The 16,903-nt window shown below is 42.4% G+C and overlaps 1 protein-coding gene across 2 annotated transcripts in view; it reads right to left on the bottom strand.

Moving 5' to 3' along the window:
• The window catches only part of LOC128687770 (LIM/homeobox protein Lhx2-like), a 581,158-nt gene that overhangs the window by 211,749 nt on the left and 352,506 nt on the right, over positions 1-16,903 (bottom strand). For both annotated transcript variants that reach the window (XM_070079655.1, XM_070079703.1), the window contains exon 3: positions 9,092-9,225. In XM_070079655.1, the coding sequence (XP_069935756.1) occupies positions 9,092-9,225 (134 nt within the window). The remainder of the gene's footprint in view (positions 1-9,091; positions 9,226-16,903) is intronic.

Raw genomic sequence — 16,903 nt, 5'->3', positions numbered from 1 at the left:
GTTCTTGCTCCCCAGCAGCACTCCTCTTATCCATCCCAAAGACCAGCAGGTATTTTCCAATTTTAAGAATCTGTACATAAAAGCATTGTTTAAAAGGTGCTTAGAAATGACCTCTGAAACAGAGCTTACCTTTAGAGAATTTTGGAAAAACCATTTTAATATCCTCCAGTGTTTAAGAATAATAGACGAAGCCTAAGGGGAGTTTCTTTCAGGACAGTGAACTCTACCTCGAAGGAACTGCGGCCAGACTGTTTCAGTCCGAGATTTTGAGGCTTCGAGGCAGAGCCTGTAGTGAAGGATATTGTTTCTCTGGGCCAGTCCATGGGTTTGGAAATGGATAATGAGGATGTAGAGGAGTAGGTGGAGGGTCACAGGAATGAGCTCACCACAGAAGAACTTCAAGACCTGCAGAGAGAGCAGCAAGAAGTGGCTGAGGAAATTTCTTCAGGAGAGGAGGAGGGAAGCAGTAATGGCAACATTTCCACTGCAGAAATGAAGAAACTGTGTTACCATTGGGCTCAAACACTGAGCCTAATGGAAAAATGGCATCCTAACATTATCTTCAAGTGATACTGCACAGAGACAGAAAAGAGAAAAAACACCAGACGGACAGTTTTTGATGTTTTTATGGAAGGTGACACCCTTTGCAAATAATATCTCTCCACCTTCCTCTTAGGCCATCAGCACTCCTCAGTAAAGGTAAAATGCATTTAAATGTTCATTTATTTCATGTATTTATTGCTTTTAAAATTTTCATGTATGATTTTAAGAATGCAGATATTATTATACAGGTTTAACTAAACAATATTTTCACTTAAAATGTTTTATAATTGGTAATTTTTTGGAGTCTGGAACGAATTAATCCAATTAACATTATTTCTTAAAGGAAAAACTGATTCAATATTCGTACAACTCACTTTCTCAACAGCCGTCTGGAACGGACTAAGTTCGAATATCGAGATACCACTGTAGTTGTGAATACTGTACATAGGCTATATACACTCTAAATACCAGCTTATTTTTGGTGAAGAAAATATCATCATTTATTCTTTCTTCTGTCTTTTTGCTCGTTCCTAATTCGTTATTATGCTACAGCAAGGTGTGCCGTAGCATGATAACAGAGTCTACCCCTGAACGCATAATACAATTCAACTACCTGAGGTGTGGGAGACAGAAAAAGGTGGTCCTGATTTTTAAGGAAGGAGACAGAGAGACAGCATTAAACTACAAACCAGTGTCATTGACATGTATAGTATGCAAAGTCATGGAGAAGATATTTAGAAGAGTGGTAGAACACGGTTTCGGGAGGAGAAATCCTGGGTAACAGAAATAAGACGGGACTGTCATAAGGTTTTCGACACAGTTCTGCACAAGAGATTAGTGCAAGAGCTACAGGACCAGGCAAGAATAACAGGAAAGGCACTCAAATGGATCAGGGAATACCTGACAGAAAGGAAACAACAAGTGAAGGTACGTGACGAGGTGTCAGAGGTGCCCCTGTTTACAGACGACTTAAAGCTAATGCAGACAATTCAAGCAAACTGTCATAAGGGGAAACTACAGAGAGATCTGAACAGGTATCGCGAACACAGGTGTAGACTATTGATCTGCACACCTTGCCGTAGCACGATAACCAATTAAGAACCAGCAAAAAAGGCAGCAGAGAGAATAATTGATTGTGTTTCCTTCACCAAAATTAGGTAGTATTTACAGTTTAAATAGCCTATGTGCAGTATTTACAGCTACATAGAATGAGACAAAAATGTGAGCACCAGACATGGTAAGAATCGTAGTGACCAGCACTAAAAGCAAGTCTGCTAAAGCTGCTTCACGAGCGTCCCACTTCGCTTCACAGCTTTGGTGGGCTTCCATGTGCTTGGAGGGTTGAACCAAGGTACTGGTATAACGCTGGGGCCCCTGATCGTTAAACCCTAAGCGCCTGGTTAGCTGGTCGGAAGGCATGTTAATATGGGTGTGTGACATACGCCGAATAAAATGTAACTTACTCTTAGCATGCCACATCCCCACCCCAAAAGGGCTCTAACAGCCAGGACTAGGCATCCTCCATGTGTAGTGTGCCACCATTGCACGAAATACTAATGGAACCACCTTTTCTCTCAATCATCCAGCTGATTAACTCAAAGGGCTTTAAAGTCAGGCAGAACCTTAAAGAGAGAAAGCAGACAGTAGCGCTAGCGTAGGTTCAAGACACCTGCAAATGGAAGCTAGTGTCCTGGGAGGCATGCCTATATGGGTGAGTGACATAAGCCAAATAAAATGTAACATACTCTTAGCATGCCACAACAGGCTGCAAACTTCGTCCAATAAATGGCTCGTGGAGTTTAACCCAGCCATGAAGATTCGGGTAGGACAAAGAAGACGGCAGACGGAGTACATGCTACGAGTCAAAGGCTGCAGACCTCACTCAAGGAAAGGGATCTTGGGGTGAGTATCACACCGAGCATATTTGAGGCGTACATCAACCAAGTAACTGCTTCAGCATATGACCTCCTGGCAAACTTAAGAATAGATTTTCAACGCCTAAGTTACGAATCATTCAAAACGCTATGCACTGCGTACGTCAGGCCCATATTGGTCGCACCAGTATGGAACCCACACTTGGTCAAGCACATCAAGAAATTAGAGAAATTGCAAAGGTTTCTGAAATATGTGAATGACATGACGGAAGGGATAGATTCAGAGTTGCCCCTGTATACAGATGACGTAAAGCTAATGCAACCAACAGACCCCCCCCTCAAGCTAAGATGCAAGTTTATTAAACGACCCCAACACATACGCTTCCATCCCCTAGCATACATAGAAGAAAGACACGGATTCCTTTCTCAGTAAGACCCGCAGCATACTCAGGAAATCAGAAGGCAAAAAGCACTTGCGCCTCGTCCCTACCAGCCCCAAGTCAGCAAGGCTTTATGGTTTACCGAAGACCAACAAACCAAATGTGCCTATGAGACCAATTACATCTGGCAGGAGTTTTAGCCAAATATTTATCTAAACTCCTTGGTACAATTAGTCATTCTCACCAGAAGCATTCTGGTGACCTCCTTAACCGTATCAGAGATCTCGACATGAGTGATAAGAAGCTTACAAGTTTCGACGTGACTGTCTTATTCACCAATGTCCCAGTTGATCAAGGTGATTAACGATGATACAGAGTTACCTGTACCCCGCCAAGATTTTGTGAGCCGTGTCGAACTTTGTGTTCGTTATAACTGCTTTAGGTTTGAAGACAAGAAGTATAAACAACTCTTCGGGCTAGCCATGAGATCACCCCTTAGTGCAGTACTTGCCAATTTATATAGGGAGGACCTAGAATCCAGACGGATCCTCAGTAGCATCCCTAGGTCAGTTACATGGATGCGGTACGTTGATGATATTTTTGTCATTGTACCCAAAAATCTAGATGTACGTGGCATCCTCAACACCATCAACACTCTGGAACCTACTATTAAATTTACACTAGAGAAAGAGAAGGACAACCAATTACCTTTTCTCGACGTTTTCCTACTCACTGTTGAAAACAGACTTTCTTTTAAAGTCTACCAGAAACCTACCTACAAGAACGATCTTCTACATTTCTTCTCTCACCATGACACCAGAACTAAAAGAGGGGTAGTTATTGGCTTCTTTCTGAGAGCCTACAGAATTTCCAGTCCGCAGTTCCTCGAAGAAGAATGCACATACATCACCAATTCTTTTAGTTCACTACACTTTCCCCTACACTTCATACGTGACTGCAGGAAACGTGCGACAAGTATCCTCAACAAGACCAACACCAATCAAGTTGAAGAAAAGCCACCAAGTTACATCGTTTTACCGGTCAGCAACGTTGCCACTAACGTTTCAGAAATGTTTGACAGAAAACTGGCTAAAATATCTACCAGCTCTTCAACTACTATTAGGAACCTGATACAAAAACCCAAGCATGATTTTGGCACAAGTGCAGGAATTTACACTATACCATGTGGGGTGTGTGACAAAGTATATGTGGGGGAAACAACCAGATCTCTGGACGTTAGGATCACCGAACACAAAAATGCTTGCACAAAATGATGACCGTAAAAACGCGTGTGTTCAACATAGGGACGATGTTGGACACCTCATGAAATTCAGTGAGGCTAAACTAGTGATTAAAGAAGACGATTTAAGACGGAGAAAATACATAGAAGCTGCCCTAATTGCTGTCAGTACCACTATAAAGCAAAAGTCCGGTAGTTACAGTATCTCAAAACTGCTAATCAACAGAATATTACCCATTCTGGAAACTGCTGTTACATGATGTCAACAGGACATCCGTCTCACCACCTTAGTTCCACTACGACTACTACTACTATTACTACTACTACCGCCTCTACCCACGCGTCACTTCACCTGACTCCTGCCACTATATATTCGCGTTTTCTTAGTTTTCTCTGCATTAAGACTGAAGAAGCCACTCGTGGCGAAACGTTTCCTTTAATAAATATCCTGAACTGTACATAAGTGTCTTTTTTCACAACTTTCCAACAAGACTACTCCCGGAGCTAATGGGCATGTCCTATGAAGAGAGGTTAATTAAGGAAAATCAACCTGACAACACTGGAGGACTGGAGGGCTAGGGAAAACATGATAACAATATATAAAATAATGAGAGAAATTGACAAGGTAGATAGGGACACAATGTTTCAAAGATGGGACACAGCAACAAAGGATCACAACTGGAAGTTGTAAACTCAGATTAGTCACAAAGATATTAGGAAGTATTTCTTCAGTCATTGCGTTGTCAGGAAGTGAAACTGTCTAGAGAGTGATGTCGTGGAGGCAGGATCCATACACAGATTAAAAAAAAATACGATAAAGCTCATGGAGCAGGGAGAGAGTGGACCAAGGAAGGACCAGGAGCAATTAATAGCAAAGGTGCAATTACGCTAAAGGCAGGAAGGAGAGATGTGTATGCATTGAAAAATATTCAAGCTCAGCCTTAGGAGATTCTCCAGGAACACCCACCAACAGACCTCCCTCAACACCTAGTACCTCTACAACCCAAACACATTAACCCAAAATGGATCATTCTCCATTCCCCTCCCCACACCCACAGTCCATATTTTTTCCCAGCAAAAATACCTTCCTCACAACTTCCTATCACCCCAACTTCCAAACCCCAGGCCTCCCTAACCGTAGCCTCCTCACTCATCCCTGTCTACATCCAGCATCCTTGCCCCCTCTAAGGCAAATAACCTACCCCCATCCCAAACCCTCAACTCACACCATCCCCTTCACCCTCCTGACCCATGGACAAGGACCAGGAATCCAGGAACATGCTAACCAGAATACAGTTTTGGAAAGTTAAAAGGAAATTAAAAGGACGCTGAAAATGTGGTATACCAATGCAGATTATAACAAATACAAATAATCCCTAAGGCTCGCCTCCGAAGAAATCTCCTTACCCCTCCGGAGATATTCGTTGTGATATACAACATCGAAAGCCAATTTTGACCCAAAGTTGTTATTTAGCCACATCAGGAGGAAGACAACAGTAAGGGATCAAGTAATCAGACTGAAGAAAGAAGGAATGGAGCTCACATGAAATGGCCAGAAAGTGTCCGAGAAGTTCAGCAAAAGATTTAGGGACGTAATTTCAGAGGAGGAAGGCTACCAGTAAACCAAAGCAAAAATGCGCACTGGCAAGCATTAGATACAATACACACAACTGGTGAGGAGGTGAAGCAGCTACTATTTGAGCTAGATACCTAGAAGGCGGTGTGACCAGATACTGTCTCTACCAGGAGGAAGCAGAGGCACTGTATGTGCCGCTAGAAACAATCTTAAACAAGTCTATCAACACAGGCAACGTCCGGAGGTGTGGAAGACAGCAAATGTAGTCCCAATTTTTAAGAAACGAGACAGACAGGCAGCGTTAAATTACAGACCAGTGTCACTGACATGTACAGGATGTAAAGTTATGGAGAATATTATCAGGAGAAGAGTGGCGTAACATCTAGAAACGAGTGGGCTCATACATGACAACCAGAACGGCCTTAGAGATGATAAATCCTGTGTCATAAACCTACTGGAGATCTACGACAAGGTAACAGAAGCAAGGCAGGAGAGAGAGAGAAAGAGAGAGAGAGAATGATGGAAAGACTGCATTTTCTTGAACTGAAGGAAGATTTTTGAGACAGTACAGTAAGAGACTGGTTCAAAAGCTAGAAGAACAGGCAACAATAACAGGAAAGGTACTACAACGGAACAAGGCTTACTTGAAAAGAAGAAAACAACGGGTGATGGTCCGTGAATGGGTGTCGGAATGTGACGAGTAGGGTTCCACAGTTATTAGTACTAGACACAAATAACCTGTACCAGTCACGGTATTGTGCCTTTTTTGTCCTTTCTGATTAGCACTAGAGCCGGTGCTATTTCTTGTATACGTGAATGACATGTCGGAAGGGACAGAATCAGAGGTGTCAGTGTTCGCGGATGACGTGAACCTAATGAGGAGAATACAAGCAGACAAGGACCAGAAAAAAGCTAAAAATTGATCCAGACAGTTTTGGTCTGGATTAATAAATGACTTCTAGTGTTCAACCTCAGCAAGTACAAAGTTATGAAGTTTGGGGAAGGGCAAAGAAGACTGCAGACGGAGTACAGGCTCTGGGGGCAAAGGCTTCAAACCTCGCTCAAGGAAAAAACCTCAGGTTGAGTATTACACTTACCATATCATCTGAGGCGTACATCAACCAAGTAAGTGCTGCGGCAAATGCGTGTCTAGCAAGTCTAAGACTAGCTTTCAGACATCTAAGTAAGGAGTCATTCACTACTCTGTATATCGTGTACATCGAGCCCATATTAGAGTATGCTCCACCAATATAAAACCCACAACGGGTCAAGAAATTGGAGAAAATGTAGAAGTTTGTAATGAAACTAGTCCCAGAGCTACAGGGTGTCCTATAAGGAGAGACTAGGGAAACTCAACCTGATGACCCTGGAGGGATGAGGGGATATAATGGCTATGTACAAAATACTGAGAGGAATTGATAGGGTAAATAGTAGCAGATTCTTTGAGAGATGGGAAAGAGAAAGCAGAAAACTCAGATGAGTCATATGGACGTTAGGAAATAGTTCTTCATAAATAACAAAAAAAGGCACAATACCGTGACTGGAACGATACACAAATAACCCGCACATAGAAGAGAGGAGCTTACGACGACGTTTCGGTCCGACTTGGACCATTTACAAAGTCACACTAACGAGAAGTAGAGCAGGACGGGTTTATATAGATTGGCTCCTCCTCCTTACTTCCCCATTTCTACTTCCATCTCCGCCACTACTACTACCACTACTACTACCGTTACTACTACTACTACTACTACTACTACTACTACCACTACTACTACTACTACTGCTACTACTACTACTACCACTACCTCTTCCTGCCTATATATACCCGTCCTGCTCTACTTCTCGTTAGTGTGACTTTGTAAATGGTCCAAGTCGGACCGAAACGTCGTCGTAAGCTTCTCTCTTCTATGTGCGGGTTATTGGTGTATAGTTCTTCATGTTTAGAGTAGTCAGGCAATAGAACTACCTGGAAATGAAGTGGTAGAGGCAAGATTCATACATAGTTTTAGGAATAGGTACGAAGTCGGGAGAGACTGAACCAAGTAGCAATAAGCGTAGAAGCGCGCCAGAGATTTTGCTCCTGCAACCACATTTAGGTGAGTGCACACTCACACACAAGCAAACCATACCACGGGTGGGGTTTGAACCCACGGTCAGAGAGTTTCAAAACTCCAGACCGTCTGGAGTTTTGAGACTCTCTGACCGCGGGTTCAAACCCCACCCATGGTATGGTTTGCTCGCAATTGTGTCATTACGATTTCGCGAGTCACACACAAGCACACACAAATATCTGCACGCTCTGCTCAACTGACCTATGTGAACTGATTGTAATAGTCAAGAGCAGCAGGAACCAGTGGTTCATTCAGCGATCATGCTACAATCACAAGAAATTATTTTACCTCACATTTTACGCTTGAAAAGCAAAGAAATAAGAACCCGAAAGCCAAGTATAAAAGAAATGGGAGCTAAGGAGGAACAATCGGGATGTTGGTGGACATTGAAAAATTTGAAGCTGAGCTGTATACAAGATGGAAGAAGATTTTCTCATGGAAATGGAGTGAAAGGTAAAAATGTATCTGTAGAAAGCATGGAATCGAAAAAAAGTGTTTTACCTGCCAGAACAAAGGTTAGAAAGCCTGGAATCTAAGTGAGATGAAGAAGGAACTAGAGGATACGAAGGAAAGAAAAAAGGAAGTGTAGGAAGGCATAGCGAGAGAAGATATGGTTACAGAAGAAAGCGTAGAGGGAATAAACAATACATTTACAGAAATGTTCTCTGGTAACAGGGAGGTGCACGAGATGATAAAGAAAGTAGCAAATGAACTATATGACAGACACTGAAATCTGAACGGAAAGAAAGTAGGAGCAGGAGAGCAAGAGGTCACTAATCCATGGTTGTCAGAAGGCTGAATGGAAAACTGGTGAGGAAATATGGAAAAGAAATATGTACAATATTAGGAACCATTAATAACTAAATGTTTCGTCCATGCTGCAGGATTCAACAGTCGAATACAGAGATGAATCACACAAAAGGACCCAAATGAAAATAAGTCACTCTGACGTTTTTGGGTTATCGTATGTAATTAACACGATGTATGGTAATTGTGCTTGTGTGTGCCTGTACCTAAATAAACTTACTTACACTTAGAGAGATCAGTCATGATGGAAGACGAAGAAGGCAAATAGAGAAGGAGTATGTTGTAATCAGTCCGTCACCCTAAGTGCAAGGTGATCAATCTCTTAACCTAAAGCACACACACACACAGCTATGAATCGACCCCTGCAACCACAATTAGGTGAGTACACACACACACACACACACACATACACGCGAAGAGGTATGATAAAGCTCATGGAGCAGGAACAGTGACTTAGTAGCGACCAGTGAAGAGGCGGGGCCAGGAGCTGTGAATCGACCCCTGCAACCACAACTCGGCGAGTACAACTAGGTAAGTACACACACATACACACTCACCTTTATGGAGTTGGACGTGGCAGGAGGCGCAGGTGAAACAGTGTAGGTGGAAGACGTGTCTGAGGGCGCGCATGACCAGCTCCTGAGGTGCGATGTCCAGCCCACACCGCCCACACCGTCCACACCCGAATATCCTGCAACAAAACGCCAGGAAATTCATTTACTTAATTGCCAAAAAAGAACGTTTATTAACACGGACTCGTCTAGCATAGTGGCTACCGGAAACGTCACTTCCGCTGGCAGGATCTCTCCCCCCGTCTCCCCTCCCCTGGAGTATTCACCTACCCTGGTGTGTCTTGCCTCCCCTGGTGTATCTCCTCCCCTGGTGTGTCTCTTATTTTCCTGATGTGCATCTCTTTCCTTCTGTCAGTTCCTCGTCCAACCACGACACACAACACTAGACGTCTAGTAAAATCTCTGGAGGAAACATGTCTGGTGGTTTCGCTGGAGGTGTGAAGTCATGGTCGTTGTTTGTTTCCCCGGAATCTGGTTGTGATCACCGGCCAGCTGCAGTACTCTTCCATGCTTTAAACCACTTGTTATCGTAATTGCAATGATATTTGTACCGCTTAGCTGATGGTACGCAAACGGGAGTGAGAATGAAATTATTCTCGGAGCTTACCTTTTTTCGAACGCAACCGGTGCTATGTAGGAGACACCTACATAGCACCGGTTGCGTACCATCAGCTAAGCAGTACAAATATCAGTGCAATTATGCGTAGTGGTGGGGAGGTCTGGAGTAGGGGTTCTTAACCGGAGCTTTCCATACCCTTTGGGAGCATGGAAACCAAATAATAAGGGTATGGTACTGGATCTCTGAACAATGTGCCGTGTTTCTATAAATATATATGATAAAATCTTTATGATTTTCTTATTGCTGTTCTGTTGCTAGCTATTAACATCTTTTGAAGTCATACTGGAACGTAATAGGACTGTTGATAATGATGATGATGATTTTGACAATCTGGTGAAATATTTATAGGGACGTACTGGGCAATTCATTGGGATCTGTCTTGGTAAAAAGGTTAAGAACCCCATAACTAGAGTGTCAGGGGTCTGGTATACCTCAAGGGGAGTTCTTGTATACCTCAAGGAGTCTGTTGTACCTCGAGGGGTCTGGTATACCTCGAGGGGTCTGGTATACCTCGAGGGTTCTGGTGTATCTCGAGGGGTCTGGTGTACCTCGAGGGGTCTGATGTATATCTAAGGGTCTGGTGAACCTCGAGGGACTGGTGAACCTTGAGGAGTCTGGTGTACCTCGAGCGGGACTGAAAATAATCCGGGGTTCGTTCCCCGGGCAGCGACAATATTGTTCTCATTGTACTCATCTGACTGTGTGTGTGTGTGTGTGCGTGTGTGTGTGTGGGTGTGTGTGTGTGTTTCTGTGTGTGTGTGTGTGTGTGAGTGTGTGTGTGAGTGTGTGTGTGATGGTGTGTGTGTGTGTGTGTGTGTGTGTGTGTGTGTGTGTGTGTGTGTGTTAGTTATTTACCATTCTGTCCTAGGCACATGTCGATTAGACACTTGGCCTGTTGTATATAAGTGTGTGGGTGCGTGCGTGCGTGTGTGTGTGTGTGTGTGTGTGTGTGTGTGTGTGTGTGTGTGTGTGTGTGTGTGTGTGTGTGTGTGTGTGTGTGTGTGTGTGTGTGTGTGTGTGTGTGTGTGTGTGTGTGTGTGTGTGTGTGTGTGTGTGTGTGTGTGTGTGTGTGTGTGTGTGTGTGTATCTGTAGGTGTGTGTGTGTGTGTAGGTGTGTGTGTGTGTTGGTGTGTGTATGTGTTGGTGTGTGTATGTGTTGGTGTGTGTGTGTGTTGGTGTGTGTGTGCTTCTGTGTGTGTGTGTGTGTGTGTGTGTGTGTGTGTACTCGCCTATTTGTACTCACGTATTTGTGTTTGCAGGAGTCGAGACTCAGCTCCTGGCCCCGCCCCTTCACTGATCACTTCTAGGTCCCCCCTCTCTCCCTGCTCCATGAGCTTTATCATACCTCGTCCTAAAGCTATGTATGGTTCCTGCCTCCACTATCTCACTTTCCAGACTAATCCACTTACTGACAACTCTGTGACTGAAGAAGTACTTCGTAACATCCCTTTGACTCATCTAAGTCTTCAACTTCCAATTGTGACCCCTTGTTTCTGTGTCCCATCTCTGGAACATCCTGTCTCTGTCCACCTTATCTATTCCTCGCAATATTTTGTATGTCGTTATCATGTCTCCCCTAACGTTCCTGTCCTCCAGTGTCATCAGGCCTAGTTTCCTTAACCTTTCTTCGTAGGACATTGCCCTTAGCTCTGGAACTAGCCTTGTTACAAACCTTTCCACTTTCTCTAATTTCTTGACGTGCTTCACCAGGTGTGGGTTCCAAACTGGTGCTGCATACTCCATTATGGGTCTGACGTACACGGTGTACAGTGTCTTGAACGATTCCTTACTAAGGTATCGGAACGCTGTTCTCAGGTTTGCCAGGCGCCCATATGCTGCTGCAGTTATCTGGTTGATGTGTGCTTTCGGAGACGTGCTCGGTGTTATACTCACCCCAAGATCTTTCTCCATGAGCAAGGTTTGCAGAGTTTGGCCACCTAGCCTATACTCTGTCTGCGGTCTTCTTTGCCCTTCCCCGATCTTCATGACTTTGCATTTGGCTAGGTTAAATTTGAGTAACCAGGTGCTGGACCTGGTATCCAGCCTGTCCAGGTCTCTTTGGAGTTCTGCCTGATCCTCTTCCGATTTAATTCTTCTCATTAACTTAACATCATCTGCAAACAGGGTCACTTATGAGTCTATCCCTTCCGTCATGTCCTACAACTGGCCCCTTTGGAACCCCGGTCGTCACAGGCGCCCATTGTGATACCTCATCTCGTACCGTGACTCGTTGTTGCCTCCCTGTCAGATATTCTCTGATCCATAGCAGTGCCCTTCATGTTATAAGTGCCTGAACCTCTAGCTTCTGTACTAATCTGTAGTGAGGAACTGTGTCGAAAGCCTTCTTGCAGTCCAAGAAAATGCAATCAACCCACCCCTCTCTTTCGTGTCTTACTTCTGTTACCTTGTCATAAAACTCCAGGAGGTTTGTGACACAGGATTTGCCTTCCACGAATCAGTGCTGGTTGTCATTTATAATCTTGTTCCGTTCCAGGTGTGTGTGTGTGTGTGTGTGTGTGTGTGTGTGTGTGTGTGTGTGTGTGTGTGTGTGTGTGTGTGTGTGTGTGTGTGTGTGTGTGTGTGTGTGTGTGTGTGTGTGTGTGTGTGTGTGTGTGTGTGCGTGTGCGTGTGTGTCTGTGTGTGTGTGCGTGTGTGTGAATCGGATTTCTGCGTTCCAGTGTTCATGTGTTTGTTCAGTGCCACCTGTTGCATCTCAGAGTTTTTTCTTTTTTTCTTCTCTAACTTTGTTTCTCTGTGTGACAAAAGAGAAATATCATTATACATATATTAAAAATCTTATATAATTTTACATCGATATATTCTTTTCATACCAAATTTTGAGTACCTCAGAACACAGAATTCTTGATTCTGCAGTGGTCCGCAACATCTTAGGCCTTAGGGCGACATATACGAGCACTCACTGGGATCAAGATATCTACATCTATACGTCAATTTACTCTCTTGGATAGTACTTAAACATTTTTTTCTTCTGTATGGGGTAACTGCTATATGTAGTCTTAAATTTTCTGAGTATTTTGTTATCTTCGTGTCTTATTTATAATTTATTGGTTCATTATTTTATATTGGTTTCCATTATTATTATTATAATCAAGGGGGAAGCGCTAAACCCGGAGGATTATACAGCGCCTGGGGGGGGATGTGGAAGGCATTCAGGCTTAATTCGGGGAACTGGAGCACAGATCCAATTCCCTAAATCAAGAGCCCCTCACCAACATCAAGGAACCTTCCTTGAGGGGATATTGGTTTCCAATGTTGTCTTCTTTTCATGTGTCAATATTTTTTTGCTGTTTTGCCTTTATGGTTACCATGCACTTTAAAGTATTCACTTTTTCTGCTGTCTATTGTATATGCTTCGTTTTCCTACTTATCATATATTCAGTTTAGCTCTAGAAGAAGTAGAAGAAATGCCCGAAATGCTCTGCATACAAGGGTCTTGTGACATGTACACTCAACTATTATATTCCTTTGTACTACTATGTATCATGTCAAAATAAAATTATTATTATTATTATTATTATTATTATTATTATTATTATTATTATTATTATTATTATTATTATTATTATTATATTTGTTATCTCCGTCACGTCACAAGTTATCTGTCTCCTCATTCTCGTATTGACAAATACCTGTTCATGAGTTCCCTGTTTATTGTGGATATACATATGTAACATCGCCCCTTCAGCAAGCATGTCTGGTGACGTGTGGCTGAAGCCTAGCAACAGAGAGTTTTGAATTTTCTTACTTGGGTTGTTTCCTGAAAGCAAACTCCCCTTAAAATTATATAAAATCAAACGTCTTTTTTTAAAGTAAGTTACACAGACGTATTTTGAGTTTGTGTAAATATAGATTTCTTGTCAAATCGTCCTTGTTAGAGAATTGAGAATAAAATTGCACGACTTTTCTGGCTGACGGCATCCAATATTGTGTCAAACGGAGATGTAGAAGCCTTGATATGAAGGAGTTGTGTCTACTTGCGGCCACCACCAAGACTGCTTGCGTCTCAGTGGTCATCAGGCTACGGTTGTGCTTTCCTCCGCTGTTGGCTATGGTTGCTCTGCTCAGTTAATGGCCAGTTGTGGAATATGTGAACAACGGACATCAAGGATAAATTCTCTTGTGATTTAGGAAAGAGTTAATTACAAACTAGCAGTTTTGCCTTTACCAAATTAGATATTATTATATTAATATGATGTAAAGCTGCTTATAATGTAAATAAAATAATGCATTCATGAAGAATTAGATATATATGAGACGTGTCGCCAACCAGTGGCTTTATCAAACGTCTACAAACAAAGATATCCAGATGTTGCACATGTGTCTAATTCTTCATCTTGTTAGTACTGTATACTATTTATGTACAACTCTTAAAATTCCTGCTTTGTGTTGTTCAAAATTTGTATTATACCTTACTAAATTTCTCTTCTCCCCCCCCCCCCCACACACACACACAAACAGTAACATTTCCTATGCTCGATGTTGTTGCTCACAGTTTCATTTATTTCAGCATTGTAAATATGGAACTGTACAGTACATTTCAAATTTCTCGCCTAAGATGCTAAGTTTAAATTTCCAAATCCAGTTCATCCTGTACTGTATTTTAACATATGCGAAAAAGTCTGCTTCATTAGCATATCTGTTAAAACTAATAAATCTGTTATATCTTGTCATCTGGTTTCCTGGTAAGATATAACAGATTTATCAATTTAACTGATATGCTAGGGAACTTTTATACACCTGATCCCCCCTTTAAACAAGCAATTAATAAATGAGCAAATAAATGTTAGGTGACTATTATGAGTATCATTCTTGAGGTTGGCAGCACAGTTAGCTAGGACTGGGCTCTTTTTCTATAAATTCATTGGTGTAACGTTCCACGTATACATTGCCTTGAACATGTATACATATCTACTACGGAGTACGCCGAGTGTGTTATTATAATCGACATCCATCACACGTAACCACAATCCTGCATACCATCAATAACCAGCTTTAAACGTGGTAGCTAATTATCAGTGCAGATGTACACACCACTCGCATGAGAGGTAACTACTAATTTTTGTTGGGGGTCTGTCAAACAGGGTGAGGAGGGAGGTACCCAGTGGGTGGGTTATGGTGTATCTAGGAGCCGTCTAGTAGCTTCCATTCTTCATATGCCACAGGATGGTCATCATTCTATCTCTTTTCTTTCTTTCGTATTTTATTTGTTAATCCCAGTGAATATATTATATATACAGGTAAATAAGTTCGGTGGAAATAAAACAGGAATTGAAAGCTCTATCAACTGCGCTTTTGATAACATTCTTTCCTCTACGGCCAGATAAACCAGGCCTTAAAAAAGTACCTGTGTTCGTAATATGGGGAGAGGGGAGAGATGCTTGTCTTGGACTTTTTAGTTGCAGTGTTTTATTTACTGTTTGGCATATCCGGCAAAATTGCTTTACTGCTGTTTGATATTCAGGAAATGCAACCAGCTCAAGTCAGGCGCTTGGTGACGTTATGTGCATTATGTGTTTTACCTAAACAATCTCTGCAGCATTGTTGGCATATCGTTGCCATTTACCTACCATGCAGTTTCGTGAATTAATACACAAGCTAATGTCTGTTCCATTAGCTAAAGTTTTTGTGTTGCCATCTGGTGTGTCTAATGCGCTGGAAGCTCGTGTTACTCTTAGCTTCCTACTGTTTCCTTGTTCGTAATTGTGGAGGTCATACTCCTTCATTGTTTACCAGGTAATCAGGTTAGCCCATGGCTAACCAGCAGCATTCTGAAATCCATTGATAAGAAACACCAATATGAAAAGCAATACAGACAGGGCTTAATACACAAAGATATTCTTAAACGCTATTCATCAGTTCTCACCAAATTAATAAAGAAAGCCAAACAACTGTACTACTCCAGCAGATTCACTGACACAAGAGGAGATATAAAAAAGACTTGGAAAACACTTTCCCAGATTCTGAGGACCCACAAACTGAAAAAAAAACAAGAATATTGTCCTAACTAAACCTAATGAAACACCACTGCATCCCACTGATACAGCTAACAAGATAAACGACTTCGTCTCAACCATAGGATCTGATCTCGCCAGTAAAATTCCACCTACCAACGCCCGTGCTGGGGACTACCTAGATGGGAATTTTCCAAATTCCTTCTATCTTGTACCAACTGACCCCACGGATGTCACTGCGATTATAAAGTCACTCAAAAACAACTCGGGGAATCTGTCTCACGTCTCATCATTATTGTACAAGCGAGCGGCCCATGTCCTTTCGCATGCTATTACATTACTTTTTAACAAGTCACTAGAAACTAGCACTTTCCCGACACTACTCAAGACAGCAAGGGTTACACCAGTACATAAAGGAGGTGACCCTACAGATGTAAACAACTATAGGCCAATATCAAACTTACCATTGCTATCCAAAATCTTCGAGAAACTCGTGCACAGGAGACTATATTCATTTATAACAGCACAAAACATACTCAACCCCTGCCAATTTGGATTCAGGAAAAATAAAAGCACTAATGATGCAATTGTAAAAATGCTAGATCTGCTTTACACAGCATTGGAAAATAAGGAATATCTGCCAGGAATTTTTATTGACCTAAGAAAAGCGTTTGACACAGTAGACCACGGCATCCTACTCCACAAACTTGACCATTATAGTATAAGAGGCCATGCGCTTGCATATTTCAAATCCTACCTTACTAAAGATGCAGCCTCATCAACACGGCCACTTGATACTGGAGTTCCGCAGGGAAGTGTCCTTGGTCCCCTGCTCTTCCTCATTTACATTAACGATCTTCCTAATGTATCCCAACACCTGAAACCCATTCTCTTTGCTGACGACACGATTTACGTCATCTCCCACCCTAATATTGCCATCACTGTCCTCATTGCTCTCGGGCCGTGTGGACAGGCTGCGCAGTAGCTCCTGAATCAACTGGTTTACTGCACAGTTATCCTGTTTTGTGCATACAACTTGACGGATCGCATTGGACGCCGGGTGAACACTGTTTGTATGGAATTGGTGCGTGGCACGCTTACAGGAACAACAATGCAGGTGTTACTGCCTGCAATCATCAGTGAGGTATATGGAATACCAAACGAAGAATTATATGGAGTAGCAGTAAATGGTGTGTCAAGGATTTT

This window comes from Cherax quadricarinatus, chromosome 1 (genome assembly GCF_038502225.1).
Source record: "Cherax quadricarinatus isolate ZL_2023a chromosome 1, ASM3850222v1, whole genome shotgun sequence".
Lineage (NCBI taxonomy): Eukaryota > Metazoa > Arthropoda > Malacostraca > Decapoda > Parastacidae > Cherax > Cherax quadricarinatus.
Note: the sequence above shows the minus strand (reverse complement) of the source record. Positions and strands in the feature narration are given on the sequence as shown.